This window comes from Bombus huntii, chromosome 11 (genome assembly GCF_024542735.1).
Source record: "Bombus huntii isolate Logan2020A chromosome 11, iyBomHunt1.1, whole genome shotgun sequence".
Lineage (NCBI taxonomy): Eukaryota > Metazoa > Arthropoda > Insecta > Hymenoptera > Apidae > Bombus > Bombus huntii.
The window spans coordinates 12,194,794-12,215,667 of record NC_066248.1 but is presented as its reverse complement, the minus strand read 5'-3'; the positions used below and the strand labels follow the sequence as shown (position 1 = coordinate 12,215,667).

The 20,874-nt window shown below is 42.6% G+C and overlaps 1 protein-coding gene across 1 annotated transcript in view; it reads right to left on the bottom strand.

The window, feature by feature from the left end:
• Positions 1 to 2,524: 2,524 nt before the first annotated feature.
• LOC126871481 (MOXD1 homolog 2) overlaps positions 2,525 to 20,874 on the bottom strand; it is a 172,002-nt gene continuing 153,652 nt past the window's right edge. Inside the window, exons 4-9 of the mRNA XM_050630362.1 lie at positions 19,282 to 19,476; positions 12,341 to 12,427; positions 10,967 to 11,149; positions 9,523 to 9,975; positions 9,097 to 9,290; positions 2,525 to 8,015 (exon numbers count right to left, since the gene is read on the bottom strand). Coding sequence (XP_050486319.1) covers positions 7,541 to 8,015; positions 9,097 to 9,290; positions 9,523 to 9,975; positions 10,967 to 11,149; positions 12,341 to 12,427; positions 19,282 to 19,476 — 1,587 coding nt within the window. The 3' untranslated portion in view covers positions 2,525 to 7,540. The remainder of the gene's footprint in view (positions 8,016 to 9,096; positions 9,291 to 9,522; positions 9,976 to 10,966; positions 11,150 to 12,340; positions 12,428 to 19,281; positions 19,477 to 20,874) is intronic.

Here is a 20,874-nt window from a genome sequence, read left to right as displayed (position 1 = left end):
CAACGAATTAGCCGCTAATTGCTGGAAATTTTCGGTTCCAGCTGATTACTGGGTAGCCTTGACTGCGGCGTAATTAATCATTTAAGGATCTTCGTTAATCTATTCTCAGCCAAATAAAGCTAATCTTAAAGAAATAGAATTTAGGTGTCGAAAGTATTAATAAAATATATTGGAGTTGCTCGAAAAATTCATAACTAAATTTAAAAATATTTGAAGACAATGTATTTGTATGGATTTCATATTTTATTGAATTTCAAACATGTAGCTTTACTTTTTCAGAAAAAAAAAACTATTCTTTTTTAGCAATAGACTCCTTCAAATAGTTATTGAATATTTCTAACAATGAAATCTTTTTAATTAATCAGTTACAGTTTCTATTCTTGAACTAGAAACAATATTTACTTCAAGTTTAGCATTCAAATATTTAACACAAATTTATGATGAATAATTCTCTTCTAATCCCATTAAATATACTTATCCATTGTTAAAAATGCTACAAACTTCTCAAACAGCTTAACATTTCTTTTTCCAGTAGAATAAAAAACTGCTTTAGTAAATAGGTTTAATTATTAAAGATAAAATTTGTTAAGGATTAATACGAAATAGATGACTTCGCGTTTGTATTATAATTGAAAGAAAATATTATGAATTTGTTAGGATTTAAACGCAGTTGCAAAAATTGAACGAATGCGAGTCTTATAACTGGCTGAATAAAGCAAAACGGATTGTTAGCAAACAATTATATGGCAATATCGAAAATACTCATCAATCGAAATTATCAGTCGAATACACACGTTTTATTTTACCTGATCACGGTGCAATGCGCTCTGCTGTGCTTTCAGTGAGAAACTTGGCGAGAAACATAGCAAAAGATCAATAGTTCTTTATCACACTCCTGTAAATTGAAACGAACACCAATGTTACCGAACACTTTTGCAGAGTCAATTATTTTCTATAAATGCGATTATTCTTTGTGACGTCGCATCAATATCAATTTCATCCATTAAACATTTCATATCTATTCTTATTTAATCGGATCTTGTCATAAAAACAATTTAATTTTACAAGTATACATACTTCTTAAACTAGAAAAGCTTTTTCAACTTGTACGCAGCTGGAAAAGTGTTTCTATCGTAAAGCTAAATAGTTTACAACTTAAAAGATAAACCTCAAAGAACACTTTTATGCATAAACTTTCTTTATTGTCCCGATATCTAAAATCACATTCTGTAAATATCTTTTTACTTTTTTCTACCATGCACATAATACAACACATAAAAAATTGTCATACTCTCCACGTCCAATTAAATTATCGTAAATAATGTTAACGAGATTTGGTAGGTAGCTTCCGCATCACGATTGCTATGGATTCGCACAATATCCGCTGCCGAAACTTCTGAGAACGCCTGAAGGACCTTCACAATTAGTGAATTCAGCTTCTCGAATACATCTAGCTCCGAAATAAAAAAAAGAAACCGCTTGTCTCGTTAAGGTAACGCGCAAGGGCCGGAAGTTTGATTAGTCGACAGTCGGTACAGGCAGAATATTAGCGAACTTAGCCGAGGAACTTGTTCATTAGTGGATCATCCAAGTATGTGTGTGTGTGTGTGTGTGTGCGCGCGCGCGTGTGTGAGAGAGAGAGAGAATAATGAACACTAGAGAGGGAGAGTTGGACGCCTTGGTAAATCCACGTTGTAATCTGACGGTTAGATCGGGCCGCCGATTGAAACTGCCAGCAACAGCCGAACAGTTCCAAGCCGCCGTGGTTTCAGAAGGGTCTGGCCTGCAACTAATATACGCGCGTGTAATTAGTTGTGTCGCGCTCGATAGTGTGCTTGGTGGCTGATTTGTTGTTGGTTATGGTAATTTTATTGGCCCACCGCGACCCTTGGGGCTGTGCTTGGATATCACGAGTTCATTTCTATGGCTAGGTACGTTCCTGTGAGCCGTATTTCCGCCATGTTGCCGCCAAATTGGTGATAGACGGGGGGAAATTCTGTAATACGTAAATTAGCGACTTGAAACATACAGAGTCGTCGCTGCTTCGACCTCATTAACGAGTGATTTTTCGATTTGTTGAAACCGAGAGAGCAAAGATTGCTATTTAGGAATTTGTAGATCGCGACGCTTCGGCTGACATCAATTTCCTTTGGTGTTATAGTATTAAGCTCCACGGGTGTTTCATTGCGTATCGCTCGACAACAAAGTCCTTTTACGTTACCATTAAAAAAGTTAGAAGGGTTTACGTAAATTAAGCTTGTTTCTAAGAAAGCTGTTTCCTAAGACTTTGTCTGGTAATGCACTGAAAATTAATGAGAAAACAGAAACTGTACTTGCCTAGTATCTTGTTACTTCGTTGACTGGTAATAAATTTCTTCTTTTATAAAAGTCCTCTTCCTACTTTCCTAATTACAATTTACAAGTTGTTTAGGTTGATATACCGAGTTGAACATACAAACACATACTTAAAATAATCATGAAAGGAATGAGAAATATGGCAAGGCGAATGAAAAGTGGAGACTAGTTTTAGAAAAACATTTACATATTTATATATATAAAATATAATACAATTTGTTACAGTGTAGATGATAGTGTAGCGTTTAGACGTTAATATCCAGTGTAAATTAGGTATAAATCTAAGAGCGGTCTGGAAGGATAGGGACGCCCGGTAACGCGTACGATCCGTGCGTGAGCGCGCGTGTCATTAGGCGCGGACACACGCGCGCACACACTGCGGGGGAGTACAAGTTCAACATGTTACATGTAAATTATAAAGATACAAGATACTATTTAGCTAGCTATCTGAATTCGAATGTGTAGGTGCCTATGAAGAGTCCGGGACGTAATTTAAATCTAAAAACTATATATACAGGGTACCTATGTACACGCACACGCTATTCGCTCGATTCCTTTTTTCCCGTCCACTCGTTTGCTTTTTCTCGCACGATCACCGTGCCCCAATATCTAGCTAATGGGTCACAGGCATTGGTTGACGATGGTCGCTAATCTTTTCTACATACAGTACATACATTTCCCGATTTCCTGGCTCCGCCGAGTTTTCGTTCAATGTCTATTCTCCTCGCACTCCGAAAAGCCACTTTTCATACGTCTCTTCTATCTCCATTCTCCATTCTCTTGTCAATTTTATCGACTTGGCTCAAATTTGTTTATGTCTCAAGTTTGAATCGGCGAGTAATCGGTGAATGCTTCACCAATCGTACCGATTCTCCATTCAGGTACTGCACGTTACTTCCTCGTTGTTCCATTATATAATCGTTCGCTAGTATATACGTCGTACATGTTTGTAATTTACTGTTAGGAAAAAATTACAATGGAACGGTAACCTTTATAGTAGTTTTTCTTATCGAAATCTCGATGGAAGCCAGGGATCTCGGCGTGATAACGAACCAGCTAACGTACATACGATGCAAGATCATTGAATATAAATGCGTAATATCGTTCCCTATTTATCTAACATAATTATCCCAGCATAAATGACATTTACTTGTGACACTTTGCTTGATTGTTCTGGTCATATCACCGGCAGTTCCTATCAGCCCCTCCCAACACGCAACATCCCCTAAAACATCCTGACGACGGCGACGCCTGCGATAACAGCGTCAGCGAACGGCCACTGAGACTGAAGCCAGCGCGTCGACATCGTAGCACGGAAGAAGTCTCGAAACGACTTCCTCTCCTCGCCTCTCGCGCGGCGCGATTATAACAAGTTCTTTCGGCGGTGATAAATCATCGCTTATCCCGTAAAGGATCGTACATTCCGTACACGCAGCGAAGAAATTCAAGGGAGGGAAAGTAGCGATCGAATGTTTCTCAAATTGTTCCATCTCTCAATACGTGTTTACTATCTTGCTTCTATCCTTCAATCGTCGATCAATTGCATCACCGTCGTACTGTTTCGTCGATGTTTTAACATCATCGACAAGTCTCGAACGACTTGTTCTGTTTTCATTTCTGTGTACGTAGGTCTGCGTGTCGTATGGATATTTTTAAATGTGTAAATATTGTACGTGCTGACTCGATGGTTCCATGTTATAAGCGTTTACAAACAGAAAAAGAGGGACAATAATAACAGAAAGACGGAGTATAACTTCGAATTGGAACGCTGACATTAGCGAAGCGACGATTGGCAGTATCACGGCAGTATACTCGTCGGCAGTATACAGCAGTATGATCGGAAAGGAATGGACCTTCAGCGCTTAAAAGTAACGTTTTTTTTTCCTCGAGGATAAAGGTAATAATCGCTCGACTTCCCTACGATCTCTACACACACAGATCTCCTATGACATTTACGAATTATCGTAGTATTAAATTGTAAAACGTGACTACGCGCTTATTATTTTTACCGATTAGTCCGACTACGTAGTGAGGTTTTTTTTTTAATATTTCTACACTAGGGAAAGAAAGAGAGAGAGAGAGAGAGAGAGAGATTTATCATCGACAATCGGTCGTCGTAAGTCGTGGGAGATCGGTACTAAAAGACATCGACAGAACAAACGAGAGATTTTAATAGACGACCGAGAGACAGATGTGAGAATGAAAAACAACCGACACACACGGAAAACGAAACCGCGACATTTCGCTCGTGTGATTTTCTGGAAAAAGAGGAACGCGCCTACGAAGCTTTTCGCTTCTCGTGTCTCCGACTGTGAAACTTGCGTTCTCCCCCGATGCAAATAGAATTGAGGAAAAGCGCGCGCATTAAGGGACTCTTGACTACAAAGATATCGATCGCGGTGCTCCGGCGTAAGTCCTCTACTTGCACGCCATCATACATGTTATTCCTTCCTTCCCTCCTTCTCTCTTTCTCCTTTCCCAATAATTAAAGTGGTGCTTCGAAGACTTAATCGACTGAACGAGTGTCAAATGAGGGTACATTGTAACAGGTCAAAAATTGGATCAATTTAAAGTAACTACGCGAAGTAGATTGGATTTAATTCTGTATCGAAAAAAAGAAACAATTCTATTGTCTAACTCTTGTTGGTGATTTCAAAATGTTAATAACAATTGATAATTCCCGACCGATATTCGTACATCTGTATCGATATTTGTAAATTTTTCTCTTGTATGTTCTCTCATTTAAACATGATCATGATAAATTGTTCTTTAAAACAATTCTTTTATTGTCTCAAATGTTACATTGTTCGATAAGTCGAATAAAACATGACATTCCAGTAATAGTTTCGATAATAGATCGTTATTTGAATCATCAATTCGTAAGTCTGAATCAGCTATGAAAGCTGTTAATTAATCACAAACGCTCGACGAGACAATCATTATCGATTGCCTACCAAGGAGTCAAAGCACCGCTTTAAAGCGTGGCGTCGCAAAGAAACGGAAGCACATGTCTTCCGTTGGTGGAATCGATCACGTAGAGATCGATGCAACACCGCGTGTGCCATTCGTAGTGACAAGTGTCCCCCAGCGAGCGGTGGAGAACGCATTAAGAAACTCAACGTACGCTTCCCGACCGTCGCGCTTCGCGAACATGTTGCGCGCGGAATATATAAAAACGCATATATATCTAACTCGTGGAAACGCGGGCGAAACAGAGTATCAACGCGACAAGTAAACTTCTTCTCTATACAATTAAATAAAAAATAAATAATCTCCGGCACGAACAGCCAGCTGAACAACGAGAGCTACACTTAAGGAACTGTACAGAATATTACAAAGGAAATGGTACAAACGTTGGTCAAGTGACACGTAACGAGGCTAAAATAATTCCACGGTACAGTGAAAAACGTTGCAAACTTGGTTTGTTAGTCCCGAGTGCGAATCGACCAACGTTTATATGGTCTCCGCTAAAAAACGTATCTATTCGTATAAATCTAATAGTAACAGAATATACAGACTCCGGCGGGAACCAAGCGATTCTCCATGAGATTACTCTTTGAAAAATCTAGAAAGCTGCACCTGAAAGCTACTTCTTTAGAAATGTTCTCTTCGTCAAGACCACCCGAATGCGTTCAATTCGCTTGGTTCTCAGCCTGCTAAATAAACAGCCAACAATATAAATTCTTTCGAGTCTAGAAGCTTCAAAATAATTCCGCACAATAGACAGGATTTCAATTTCCTCGTGGATATCTTTCGTTCGAGAACTGCTGAAGTAGAGAATCGGCTAGTACATATTCGCGACTTACACTATGTTGCTTTTTTCTTGAGACGACGAGTCGAGTTTGAAAACGCAGCCCGTTGTTTGTAAAAATGGACTAGAAAACTTGTATCATATTTTTACTCTTTCTCGTTCAATTCTCGTTCTCGTTCTTTCTCGTTCTCACGTTCTGCGCTGTCACGTATTTATTATTATCAACCAAACAAACGTAGGCTAAGATCGATTAAGGTTATACACGTATATAAGTTCATATTCACGTACGACCGATCCTAAAATTATTGTATTATATTTCACGCAATATAATATACGTCGGATCGCGTATAACAGACAGTGCTATAGTGGAAAGTAACGAAATAGAAGAGCAACGAGTAACTTTGTCGCTCACGATTTCGATTCACGATTCATCCGTATTCACGTTGTTCCTTTTATCTGATCGTGTCAAAGGGCGAGAGATCCATCCGTTTTGACGCAAGCGCCGACTGTGTTAACGTTACGACGGAAACGCAATTCTTTGCAGGATTTCAAGGGACTTCCTTTGATCGTATCAGCCTTTGCCTGTGCCATGTTCAAGCGAAATACTTCGCGACTAACCGAATGAAATCGAATTAAATTCTGAATCGATTACTTGCGAATGAACCTAAAAGCTTGCTTTTATGCCGGCGTCGATACGGATCGATAAATAGTACCTCGTAGATACAGAGGTATTTATACGTTTAGCTTTTTACACACAATATCATTTGTGCAATATTTTGAAAAAAAATTAAATGGTGAAAACTGAGAAACGACGAGTGATCGAAGTCGAAAGATATCCAACGATGGTCCTGCGCGAGTACGCGATTCGTTATAACAATATAGTTGCACGAGCAGAGATCGCGAAAAGGGAGGTTGATCCTTGAATGAGGACACCGTAGATCCTACTCTTCGATGGACGTTCATTAGGGGAAAATATATTTGGCAATCTTCAATAGATCGTCTCGTGTCGACAACATCCATTATTCGTTCCGTGCGCGATCACGACTCAAAACCATCAAAAATATTTCTCTTTCCCACGTCGATCGAGGTAATCCATCCTGCTGATCCATCGATCAACTCTTCCTCGATGTGTTTCGTAAAACGAATCGTCTCCGTAAGAAAAATTACGATCGTTCGGTAGTAGGACAAACCGGATAGACGTGGAAATGAACGCGAAAGGGAACCCCGGTATCTACCGCCATCCTCATTCAACGACCAATCAACGATGAATATAGTTGTTTAGTTTAAGTGACGCGTCAGAGGATACACACCGGTACGTACTTACATATGCATCTCCTCCCCGATCCAGCGCGATCAACAAGAAGATAAAACGGCCGTCCTAGATAAACGAAATCGATCGATCGGTCGATCAGCGTGCAGACGACCAACCAGTGTTCACCTGAACGTACCGCCAATTACAGCCACCAAAATGGTCAATATTAAGACCATCGGTGGTACCGATCTAGTCGAGGAACTTCCGCCAGTTGGTCCGTCACTGCTGCGGGACACTTTGCTGCGCACCAATTGCCCACGTTCGACGGCGTTTGTCTCGTCACTGTCAGGATCCACGGGAGCACCGATATCCTCGTCTTCGCTGAGCAACATCGACAACTTGTTTCTTAGAGGTTTCTTCGAGCAAGGCAAGTTAACCTCCTCGTACGGCCTCAAAATCCTAGGATAGTGGACTTCCAAGTTCTCCGTGCCCGGCAGCACACCCTTGTTCGTCCAACAGAGGGGTTTGAAGGTGCCTCCTCGAGTAGCTTCTCGGAAACTTTGAAAACTGGTCTCCCAGTCGTAGCTAAGCAAACGTTCCTCCAATGTCATGCCGGACAACTTTTGCGGTTCTTGAATCTTTACCGGGCTAGAACCCCTGTAACGAGAAAGAATGATACGTGAAGGTTTGTCACGGCTTGACTCGATTCCACGTCCTACAGGGACGAAGTTCCAGGAGTCCCGAAGACGACTTTGCTCCCGTGACCCGCATCGTGAAAGCGCGCTCGTTTGCCAGAACAAAGCTTGTTGCAAGTCTTTGTGTATGGCTTGAAGAAAACAGGAACACGTTTACGTGTGCCTCTCTCTTTCTTGACCAGGAAATTTTAGTCAACGTCCTGAGATTGAACTAGATTTCGAACGGATAAGACAGAAAATAGGAGTTCATATCGTTGGTTATGGTCGTCTACACAATGATAATAAGCTGATCGTTTAGGTATTTAGGCTAATTAGTTTGATGGCCCGGTAATGATTGCATTATTGGTAACAGGTGTATGGTTTTGAAGTAGGAGCGTTGTTTGCCTGCCTCTGGTCGATACAGCAATTTGGTCGCGATGTCACGCAAAGATGACAATGATCTCTGTCGGAGTTAACGATCCAACTAGCGACGACCTGCCGATATTAGTGGTAGTAATAACAGTAATTTAACTACGGTATTCAATGTAGCCGGAGTGTGTTTAGTGAAACAGGACGCTTGTTACATTAAGGTTCGTGACACGTCGCAGGAAGCGTCTTCGTGACACACGTAACATTACGTAATGCAATAAACGATGCGTCTGGCGCAATATAACCGACGCTCGTTGAACTAACGACAGGTCGTGCGGTCGTGACGCACGGGCCATCGCCGTCCCTAATTGCCAATTTAAAGTAATCAGAGTAAAAGGAGCGAACGTCTGGTCATTGCTTTGTATGTAGAGGCATACGTCGTGATCATTAACGTGGTATCAAACCTGCCGCGTAAATTAATCTCAAACGGTCTTTGAACTTTCGATATAAAAAAAAAGAAAAATGAAACAACCGACGAACCGACAGGCGTGATTATTTCGCGAAATTCAAGTCAACCTAACTGTTTCGTTTGTTTCATAGCGGACAGTTTGGCAAAATGAACGAACAAGAGAGGTCTCATCGAAATTATTGTCGATATTCAAACACGAACAGAAAACGTTACGACAAATACTCACTGCATCAGCTTTTGGATTCCCAAACTCTGCAGAACCGTCGGCAATGAAGGCAGAGAGTAGCAAAGCGACAGCTCGATGCGAGGATAATAAAGCGTGGATACCAAACAAGTTTCTTCCCTCGTCGACAATCCACCTAGCGTGATTGCTTGTCTGGATTTAGATGAATATGTACATTCGGCTATTAAATGATCACCCTGTAAGAAAAACACATACACCCACCTATGATTACCCCATATGCTTCGCTAATACCGAATAAATAAGTACACAACTTTTCCATCGCTATACGCTTCATTTTCCTATCACCTCTAGAAGAATTTTATCATATCGATTCCTTGGATCGCCATTTAAATCGCTGCGAAAGAAATATCGTGCAGAAACACGACCATCGACTTGGTCGATGATCACGAGAGAGAAACAAACGCTCACCGGATAGACCCTGACGGGCTTCTGCAGCTTCCGATACTCCTGATAGCTAGGATCGTAATTGGTGTCAGACGCAATGGGTGGCAGCTCCTCGCCAGACCTTATCTGACGCAATCGGACCTTCCTGCCCAGCTGATGAGTATGCATAATGACAGCGAATATGTTGATGCCGCTGTTGGGTATGGTGTGTCCGGTACAATCCGAGATGCAATGACCTTCGGAGATAACGTCTGGCTGGCCGGGTGGTATGATATGCCTCCAGTTCGGGTCGATGCCGACGCTTAGAATGCCGGCATCGTGGGTGCGCAGCTTGTCCGTGTAATGCAAACGCAGGCCAGAGCTGTCGCTGATGAATGCATCCATCTGTGGGTTCGTATAGTGTGTTTCTAGCATGTAGTAGCGCGGTCCTGTGTGCGGATCGAGCGCATAACCGGCCTCCGGTGGATAATTGAAGCCCTGCGAGAAAAACCGTGACGAACGTTCGATTATACGCTGGCTAGGAACATGTCTGACAATTCGAGAATTGGGAGCGTCAGATTTATGGACGATGGTCGAAGGTTCATGGGGTGGCTCGTGTTAGGGATAAATGGTTCTTTTCAGTTTTTACTACTGTGATTTACGATAAATATTTGCGTGAAGAATTTTTAAATGTAACGCGAAAGTACCTATGTACGTGCGTTGTCGAGGGAACTTTCATTATCGATTGTGTTATTTATTATGGATTAAGTTTCATATGTAACATGTTTAGTGTGTGGTGTAGTTTAAAGTAAAGCAAGCACGGGTGCTTAATTATATGTATAAATCATATTTGAAATATAATCGAGATTTGAATCAGTGAGGCGGGTAATTGCACCGAGGTAAATCATTGTCCACAAATGTTAATCTGGCGTCATCCTGGGACAAGCGTAAGAGACATACTGGTACAACGCAGAGAGTATCGCGGTAATTCTAGGTTTTGTGTAATGCATACCAATGCGGAGAGCGAGAGAGCGTCGCGAACTCGTTTCTTCGTGGTCGCGCTGGTAACACGAATACCCTGAGAAGATGCGACTGATCGCGAGACAGCCGGTAATCTCACACGCGACATCGTGTCATGATTTAATTGTTCGTACATGCGAAAGTACTGTCATCCATATAAAATAATTTAAAAGGAAAGAAGACTCTTCTCTCTCTCTCTCTCTCTCTCTGACTCTTGGACGAATACAATTAAACTTGCCAAGTGTCTTTTTAAACAATATTTCAACGTCAGAGTTACATTGTTTGATACCATGGCTCGAATCGATTTAGCAATTTGCATTTAATTTCTCTTTTAAGAATCGCTTGAACCGAAACGAATCCAATTGTTCACTTTCTAATTCGAGTGAAATTATATCTCGAACCGATATCTACGTCGGATGGGAAATTTATTTAATTCTTCATTTACATTTAAATGTGTCACGTAGCATACCTCAGAACCAAGGCTCCAGATAGCCGCGATTGTGTTACACTCAAGAGACGGCTGATTGGGCTCGTAGCAAACACTGCCGGACGTCTTCGCGGCGGACTCCAATAGCGCCTGATCTCTACGACACTCGTACAAAGTCATGTGATGCAGGTAATCGTGACTTCCGGGTTGTATCACCGGCTCGTACTGAAAAAGGAAGAGTCCATGCACGCTCAGTTCAACACCTGTCAGATAAGAAGAAGGAAGAAAGCGGGAGAGAGGGAAAAAAAAAGAATGGCTCGCGCCGCTGACTTGGAAGAACTTAATTCATCGCGTACGTACCAGCGTTTACGAATGGATGAAAAGTTATCTTCGATAAATCAAGGATCTTTTCAACGAATCGACGTGTGCCTTTGAATCAGTATGAATCGCACGTCAGAAATTTTAAGCATGTGTTGCCTATTGACGAACATACGCTATACCTCGATAAAGGCTAACTTTCACATAGAACGGTCGTTCTCGCGACTTCGTTAGACGAGAATCGCAACGTAATAGCATTACGTGACGTAGTCGCCAACGATTCATACAGAAATATTGTTCTAATGTTACGTATCACAACTACTAGGAAATATCGTGTTACCCGTCCATTTCTGTTTTATTCTGTTTTCCCAATCAATAATCGAGTTAGATCCGAGCACCTCATGTCATTCCGCTGCTTCATGCGCAAGATTAACATTAGCGCGGTGATGAAATATATCATAACGATAAATATACATATAGATATGATGTCCGAGCAAATTCGAATAAGACCAGAAAATACTTTTCGCTGGTGCGTTTTACTGATGGAAAACAAGTCGCGGTTACTCGATTTTACAGGTCGACTGTCACACGTCCTCGTCGATCGGTCGTTTAGAAATAGATACATCAAAACCACGAAGCGTTATCGGAATTTTCGAACATCACGATTGGAAATAGAGATCAAACTCGACGAATGATTTCGCGCGAATGACAGACCTCTCGAACCGTGTAAAGATACTTTGCCATATACGCGTGAAAGCAACGCGATGATGTGTTCGTAAAAGAAAAGAATTCGCGTTGTATCTGCCGGAAGCGCGATTTATACGGTTTCATCAGTCGTTCGTTCTAATGGAGGGGCTCTTGACTCTCGACATTAACCGTAAACCGACCGACGAAACGATCGTTCCCGGACCTTGGAAGATACTTGCAAGGATTTCCAGTCGACAAACTGACTGAGATCTCTGGTGCTCGACGGCTTCCACGTCGATGAGAATCTGTTCATACGCTCACGGTTTAATCAAGTTTAGATGGGTTAGATGCGTAAGACGCGGCACGAGCAGGGTTAAGAGTAAGTAGGTTACAGTTACGAGGAGAACTTACCTTCACGACGTGGTGTTTGTGATCAATGTTTGGCATCCTTAGAACGCGACACCAAAGCAGCGTGTCTTGTCCCTTGGGTAAACGAACCTGCAAAGTAATTTAAAGATGCTTGGTTAAACGGGCGTAATTCTTTGCGTTAGCTGTTCAGGTGCATCGAAACGAGGAAACTTTTCCACCCTATAAAAATAAATCGACTTCGCGTTTATTCCAGAGTTCGAAGGATTTCCAGGTTATATAATACAGTCACTTTGAAATTTTAATCAACTTTATTACAGCAGTTTGCGGCTATATATAGGAGAAACGGTCGCAAACATACAACGATCCATACATGGTATGGATACGAAGAGGGTAGAAACGAATCGAGATTGAATAAGGGTATAGCGGTGGATGCTGTTAGCCGTACACGCACGAGTTAATGTTTCCTCAAAACTTTTCAAATGTTAACGCTCTGTACAGGTTGGCCGCCACATAATAGGACTGGGAATTCATCCGACGCTGCACGAAACTGGATGGAACTGTATAGATCTGTCTATACGCGTTAATGGAGGAACGTGGTATTTAACGCGGTACACGCTTGCTATCGCTGGACTGTCAGCCTCCAAATTGTTTTTCTAATTGCAACTGTCTTCGACCGAGTTTCCTCCAACAATTCGCGTGACAAAGATAATCCAGGGAAGGCGAACACGGCGAAATGAGCGAAACTATTGCTGTTTTAAACGATCGTGTACAGATGAAATAGTTTCTCAAACTACCGTCATCTCGTTTCCCTTTTACTCAAAAAAAAAAAAAAAAAACTGAACATTTTCACACCGATGATAATTAAACTGAATATTAAGCCTCCTAATCTAACTCAACGAGTTGAATATTTTTGAAAATATTATACAACTATATAAACTACTCCAATAGAGAAAGAAAGTCAAGGTGTCGTTTGAATAGTCAAACTGCAGGTCAAAAGGATTCCTCTGGAGGCACATATATTAACGTCGAGACGTCTGATACCTGGCGGAAATCTTCAGGTGTTGCCGCAGACCGTTTGTCAGCAAAGGAACGCACAAAGGCGTATTGAGTAAATTTAATCTACGGTAAGAGATCGAGAGAAAGAATAAGAAAACGAACCAAAGGATTCCTTACCACCGTGATTACGAGACGTTTTAAACGATCGAAGAAAAGTTGTCGATGTGCCGATCGAGATTGCATTTATGCCGAAAAAGATCTCGCAATATATAAAGAAAGAACGGGAAGGTTCGGATGGAGTAGGAAACGAAGGTTGAGGCTCGAGTTGCAGCCGCGGGGTATGTGTGCGATTCTGAAGAGAAAATTGCGATTCTTTTTTCGCGGCTGTGCTGTTCGACCGCCTTGAGCTTGGGCCACGCCGCCGTAGGGTTCTCCCACGCGCTTCTGCGAAATTATCGATGTCAAGATTACCGAGAAGGACGACTGCGTTTATTGTTTTGCGGTCGAATATGCTGAACGGCCTTAGGGTTCGGTCAAGATTTCGGTCGAGCGAGCCCCGTTTACGATTCCTCGGGCTTCTGGCTGCATTTCCTACGGAATATCTTCCTTTGGCCAATCAGATCTCTCTCTCTCTCTCTCTCTCTCTCTCTCCCTCTCCCTTCCTTTTCGTAAAAAAGCTGATGTTGCCGGTGCACGCAGTATGAGAGCCGATACGTGCGAGGGATGCTTGCTGAATCACTTTAACACACGAAAACTGAGCATAAACTTTTATGTTCGTCTGGGTGTAATCTGGATAAATAAGAATCGACAGAAATGGATGTTGACCTCATACAAGGAATTCTTCCAAATATGTACGTGGTACGTCGATTCGTACCGGAATAGATACTCTATATGTGTATTACGGTAGACACGTTAGTCAGAGATAGATAGCGCCGGGATCAGGAGAAATTTTAGATATACCCGAAACTTGGTTTCAACGGCCTAAAAAATAGAGGTATCCATTTCTAACTGTATCTCTATCTTGCATCTATAAATTGTGAAACATCTAGATCTAGAATAGACTGATTTTTGAAACTTTTGAAATACTCATCGCAAACTTTTATACATAGATATGAGTGTATTATTAACGTTTTACAAACATTTTGAAACTTCTCTGGCATTGTATCGAGACACGACTGTCATGATTATATTGCTAAAATTTGAAACCACTGTGATTATATTTGTTAGAAAACCGTGAACTATCGAACTGGAAATAAACTGTGCTCTTTTCATTTATCACTGAATTCTATTTGAATGACACTCATAACACATACACGGGCGCGTTTTAGTAACTTCCATAAACGAAACATTAAATTGTCAAAGCAGTACACAAGCTCAGGCTATGAATTCAACGCAAATAGACGTCATCGTGAGAGCAATTCACGACACGCCTCACCCTTGGCCGCTTTTTCCTTCGCTGCGTGGATTCTTGGAAAGAGAAGAGACGATAATTATCCTGCGGGTATGTCGGGTTTCGCGCAGTATGCGTTCAAATGGATGACTTCTTTTGAAGGACAGCCCACGTAAAAACGCGTTTTATGTTACTCGGCCGTCGTGCTCGCATAAGCATTTCATATTTCGCCCTTTCCTGTTTCTCATCGCGGCGCCAACTTTTTCTCTTGGTCGGTTGCTCCTATAAATAACTAATAACGCGTCGCGATCCCTTTTCGAAATCAGATCTGATAGGGTCGAGCGAGGCGCGAGAAAAATTAGACGTGTGAAAGAAGCCCGTTGAAAAGCGTATGAAGGAAAAAAAAAACAGAAGATATACAGGAAACGTGTCTGTTACGAGAGATGTAACAGCGATTCAACGGGGGAGCTTCGTCAGAACTCTCTGAATAACTATATTGAGAATGAAGAATGATGGCGTATCCTTTCATGAGGCACATTTACCAAGACTATGATTGATGACGAACATCGCTAATGAACTTCATAGTTCATGGAAACTTCTGTGTTTCTTGCAAACATCAACTACAATTTCCCAGTTGAGCAATGAAACGAAAGCTTCATTCATGCGGAGCTATCAACACAATAGCGGATTAGGCGAAAAGTCGAAATTATCTATGTGTCAGAAAGATGGTATGCAAATGATGTTTGGGGGAGAGCGTGTGAAAATAAAAACGAGACTATATAAATTTACGAGGCAACAGGGATGACGATGAGGCGTGAAACGGCATCCGCCTGAGGCGAATTTGGCGCTCTCTTGTTGGTGAAGTTTCCCTTTCGATTCGTCCCGAGAATGGCCGGCGAAAAAAGTATCACTGCCGGTCTTGGAAAAGGGAGAATCAATGCAAACCCGTCCTAACAAGTTGGCCCTCGTTCTCTTTGTGTCCACAGACATTCATATTCATCTCGTCGCGATACAAAAGTTATTCAACTGGCGAGGAACTTCCGCGTACGTAGTTAGCGAGGAACAAGTAGCATTTGTATAAGAAAGAAGTAAGAAACGGAGAGAGACGAGGCGCGGTGGTCGTAAGATAAACGACGCTCTGGCAACTTTAATGTCGCCGCTTTCCGGCCGTCTCCAACTGTGAGAGAAACAGAGACGAGCAGACGGCTCTTCTCATCGTGACAATTAAAACCGCGATCGCGTTACGAAAGTTTCGGCGATGCGAGAATGCGTGTCGACTAATCAGACATCGCTAGGATTAAGAAGTTTGTGAACGAGCCGCGTTACCGTAGCAAAGTATTGTAACTCATAAAGAAATTGTAGGTATAAGATGGAATAACAAAAAGGAAGAGCGACGAAGAATATCCCGAAGAACGGTGAATTAGTTCTCGGAGATACTAAACAGAATTAAATAGTTGATGACGTACGGGGCTGACCATGGTAATTTATAGTAGTGCTCTGTAATTCTGAGCAATTCAACTAGGTCGAGGAAACTTGGAAATTGTATGAAGCTTTCTCCACTGAATTCGGTGCTGCGTGATATCAAATATGCGTACGAAACTTCGTTGCTGCATGATTTACATTAGCACAATTATTTGTGCTGTTAACTTGTCGCACTTGTAGGCTATTACTATATTGACGAGCCTGCATAACATTTGAAATTTTACTCTTTAGGCCGGTTTCACGAGAAGATACGCGCATCGTGATACACGTGTCATGAGCTGCGTATCGTGTGAATGTCGCCATTTGGTTTAATGTCTCATCTATCGCCTTCCTATCGTTGACAAGAACACGAAATGAGTATCGCGATACTGCGTCGCCCGAGAATTGTCGTGTTATCGCTTCCATTAGTGTACATATATATTCAGTATGTATCATATGCGCATCGCGATATACGTATATCCGTGTGAGATCGGTCTTACTATTATCACGATCTTTTGTTATATCTTTTAGAAAGATGTACGTAATTGTATAATTCGAACTGTGCTCATTGCATCCCTCTGTTACAATTAAAGTAAAAGCAATCAAATCAGTACTACAAACAATTTCATATCAGAGAGATATCGAAGTAAAAACAGAAAGGAGAAAGGGAATCGTTCGATTTGCTGGGCGAACGAGTAATTCCTTTCCAGCTGGGAGACGCGGTAATTTGTTTCAGCTGATGAGCACCGAAACACCCCAGTTTCGCGATCCTGTTGGATACAAATTGTAAACAGAGCTGATGAAATTAGAGTCGTTCGGTTTCAACCAACCACCTACCCCTCCCTCGTAATTCCAATTTATTATTTCGTTCCCGGCTTTTCCTGATAATGCAAGCCGTTTCCGTTCGTTTCCATTACCAGATTCGTTGACACACGTCGTTCGATTGAATCGCGCAAAAATATCGAAAGTGCCATTTATCGGTAAAATCAGATACGATGCATTTCGCGAGGAACCTCGACGGTGGAAATTTCACAAGATACGACGAAAACGGAACGAAAGAGGGAGAGACAAAAAGAGAGAATAGAGAGGACGTTCTCTGAAATTCCCGATTTTTCACCGATCGAGCTGCCAACGCGAAAAGACACTGAAGCGTAAGCTGACTGATAACTTCGACATCTCTCCTTCGCTATATTTGCACATCGTCCATCCGCCAATCACGCCATGTTTACGACTTCATTCACGTTGAAACTCGTCATAGTTCCTCTTAGACTGCCGCCAAGAGTGCTCTCGAATTCTGGCATCGATAATAGAGTACTCGAGTATTTTTCATCTTCATTATTCACGCGAATGATCGATCTCTGCTCGTCGACGACGCAGAATAGGCGCCACGTAAATCCGTACTAAACCATCCCTTCCTTCTCTCTGTCGGTATAAACTATAAGCAAAAGCTCGGCAGCCCGTGGAATTAGCATTGTCCGATCCCAGTGATAGCGTCGACCCGTAATCTATGACCCGGCGACGCTAATGAACGAATAGTTTTTGCCGGATGTGACCCGGTTAAGATTTATGCCATCATAAATTCGGCGCACAATGCTCCGCGGCTTGCATCCGATAAAAATCCACTCGTACCAGGCTGAACGTTAAACGCGTTCGAACATTCATCTCACGCGCAACCCGAGCCACCCACGCTTCGCTTTCTCTTTCCCCCTTTCTTTCTCTCCCTCTCTCTCTCTCTATTTTACTCGCTGGCTCACTCGCTAACATGAGTCCACGCGTTCGCGAAACAGAAGCGTGACTGAATTGACCGCGAGAATACCACGACTCGAACAACGAAACAAAAGAGACCGACCGCCTTCAAGCAACGAACGAATAATGGCTCCTTGGATACGAACAGATCGCGGACCAAATTAGTGACCATTCCTTAAAATTCTGCTAGAAGTTTATCCACTTTGGCATATAGGAATTTTAGAGTTCATGAAACTTAAGAATTTTTTAATGCACGAATTTCCACGATTAACCTAGACGTGAAATTTGAAAGAAAGTTTTAGCCAAAGATATGGGATACTAGAAATTGAATGATGAACTTTGATCTTTATTAATATTGCCATCGTCTAGCGTGAAGATTCACACGAACGCTCGTTACCGAGGTATTAGACGAGCAGCCGTCTCCCGTGCAATTTCCTTGAAAAGTTTTCACCGCATTCCCCGTTCAATTACAATCAAATTTTAATAACCGCGGTCACAATGAATGTGTCTAATAACTTCAAAGACATTATCGAAGTTCGATGGAACCGTGTCAGAGGGAGAGTCTGGCGACGAATCGGAACAGAGCCGCGATTCATTTCGTCCGACACACTTCTCCCTCGGAAAGTAAACTCAGCCACGGAAGCTTCCGGAAAAGTAGCTTCCACGGAGATCGAGTTTAATATGATATCGTTGACACTACGTTCCAGCCCGTAATTAAAACTCTTTAATCGCCTTTTCCGGGAAACTCTTCACCGTACCGATGAATATTAAGCTCGTTCTCTCTTGTTACGTGTTACGCGCGAACACGTCGGATGCCGAATCGAGCCAACTGTTCCTTGAATAATTGGATAAACAACAGAGAGAGAGAGAGAGAGAGAGAGAGAGAGAGAGAGAGAGAGAGACAATCGTTCGAATATATCTTCGTAAAACCATCTTGAACGAGTTCACGCGTATAACATACACGTCACGCGAAACTTTTATCGATACACACTGCGCGAAGCATTCGTTTTCATCTTTACCCTACACCTTTAATCTCACTGTTAACGACCAAAATCTGGCGAGCACCTATCCATTACATTATTACCACCTACGCCGGTCTCTCCATCATTATGCATACGTAAGACGCGTTGCATCGCACCATATCCTCCCTCCACGCGGTATAATCATATTATGGTATATCCACCACGCAATGGCTCGTATTACACCATAATTTTCCGCCCACGTGATTTCGCGCGTCGGTTTCGCACATCATCGGCCCGTCGAACAGCGGTCGTTCATGGAACGCGGTACCACACGTTCTACATTACATAAGGATAAAATACATTCATAGCGTCGGTAATCGATCGTCTGGATGCCACCAGGGGACGTGGATAAATGATTCGATACCAACCTGCTGGTTCAATATGTCCCACGTTTGAAGCTGCGGCTCGGCTTCTTGGTTGCGCGAGGTTGGCTTCGGTTGCGCGTCCCTTTGCACCAGATAAAGCGGCCTCGATCCTCGGATGGCGTCGTGATCCGGCAAAACTCCAGCAGCAGACACCGGTTCCTCCACATGATATTGCCAAACCACTTGCATCGTGTCGTTCTAGAACACAAAGGAAAATGATTGCCGAAGTTCGAGTGGAATCGAGTCTCGGATCGAAAGTTGGATCGAGTCGAGTCGAGTCGAGTATGGCCGGCAAGGGCCACGGCCGAAGGCTCGGTCCTTCATTTTTGTTATCGAAAAATATCGATAAGGACGGCTTACGGAGGCACAAAGGCCCGTCTTTTATACCTGGCTTGCTATAAAAGTCGAAGACTTCGAGTTACCAGAGGAACGAGAAGGATAAAGCAGAGTAAGAGAGGTGGTTGGATCGGGGTGAGGGTGGAAACTCTCTTCGTGCTTTCACGTTCAAATTCCACAGGCATATTCTCAGAGTCTCTCTTCGGGCGAAGGACGGAGCACTCGACCGAGAATTTTTAATTTAACCCTTTTTATTTCGCAATATCCCCCTGCTGTCAGGCGAATCGCATATTGCAGTTTCGACAACATCGCCCGAAAGAGGAAAAAGCGTTCCCATGTACGTCGCGTTAACCTGTGTCCTATTATAGAAGACTATCCCCGTTGCTTTTAGGCTAAGCTTCCTCCCCCCGTCTGCGTCCGCATTCCCTCCGCCCCTTGCCGCTCTTCGCCATCGTTCACCAGTTTTACCCATTATTTTTCGTCCGACTAAAATAAAACCGACGTAAGTTGATTAGTGAATGTCGGTAATAGAGTTGCGAGTAACACGGAATCGAATAGATCGAGTTTCGAGAAGGGGTCACGATTCACAACTCACGACCACGCCTGCCGCAAACGATATTTCCCTTCGAATCGCTCGCGTGGAATTTATCGCGATTCGATTATATCGACGGAATTAGATAGGCACGCATAGACCATCGTCGATACTCACCACCTTTTCTTCGCGATCCCTCGAAATCAACACGCCTTCCCCCATCAACGAATAACCAAATTACCAAGTTATCGGAGTGAAATTAATTAATCCGTCGACTATTCGATTGCTCGCTCCCTTCAAATGCTCTTCCGTTGCATGCAAGAGAATCGATCGGTAGAAAAGTCGAATCGTCCATTGTACGGCGCTGTCATTTTCATTGAGCTGCCAGGCTAATCGCGTTTGTCAATAAATATGTTTCGATAATCCGGCTAGTTAGTTTCACAAACTGATTTCGAAATAAGGATGGTCGACCGATTTTGTTTGAAATTCACCTCTCTCTAGAGAGACGGACCGACGCAACGTTATCTTCCTGAAAACCTTGTATTTACCTGGCTGCTGGCACAACTCCAAGCACAAAATAGTGTATGCTTGGTGTTGCACAGCCACCAGCGAAATTAGTAGCCAGCCGCATTCGTTTTGCCCTTTTCGATTAAATTGTGTATGAAATCTGCGCGTGCACTCGCGGCATGTCTTGATCACGAGTAGCGCAAGTTTGAAGCACTCATCGT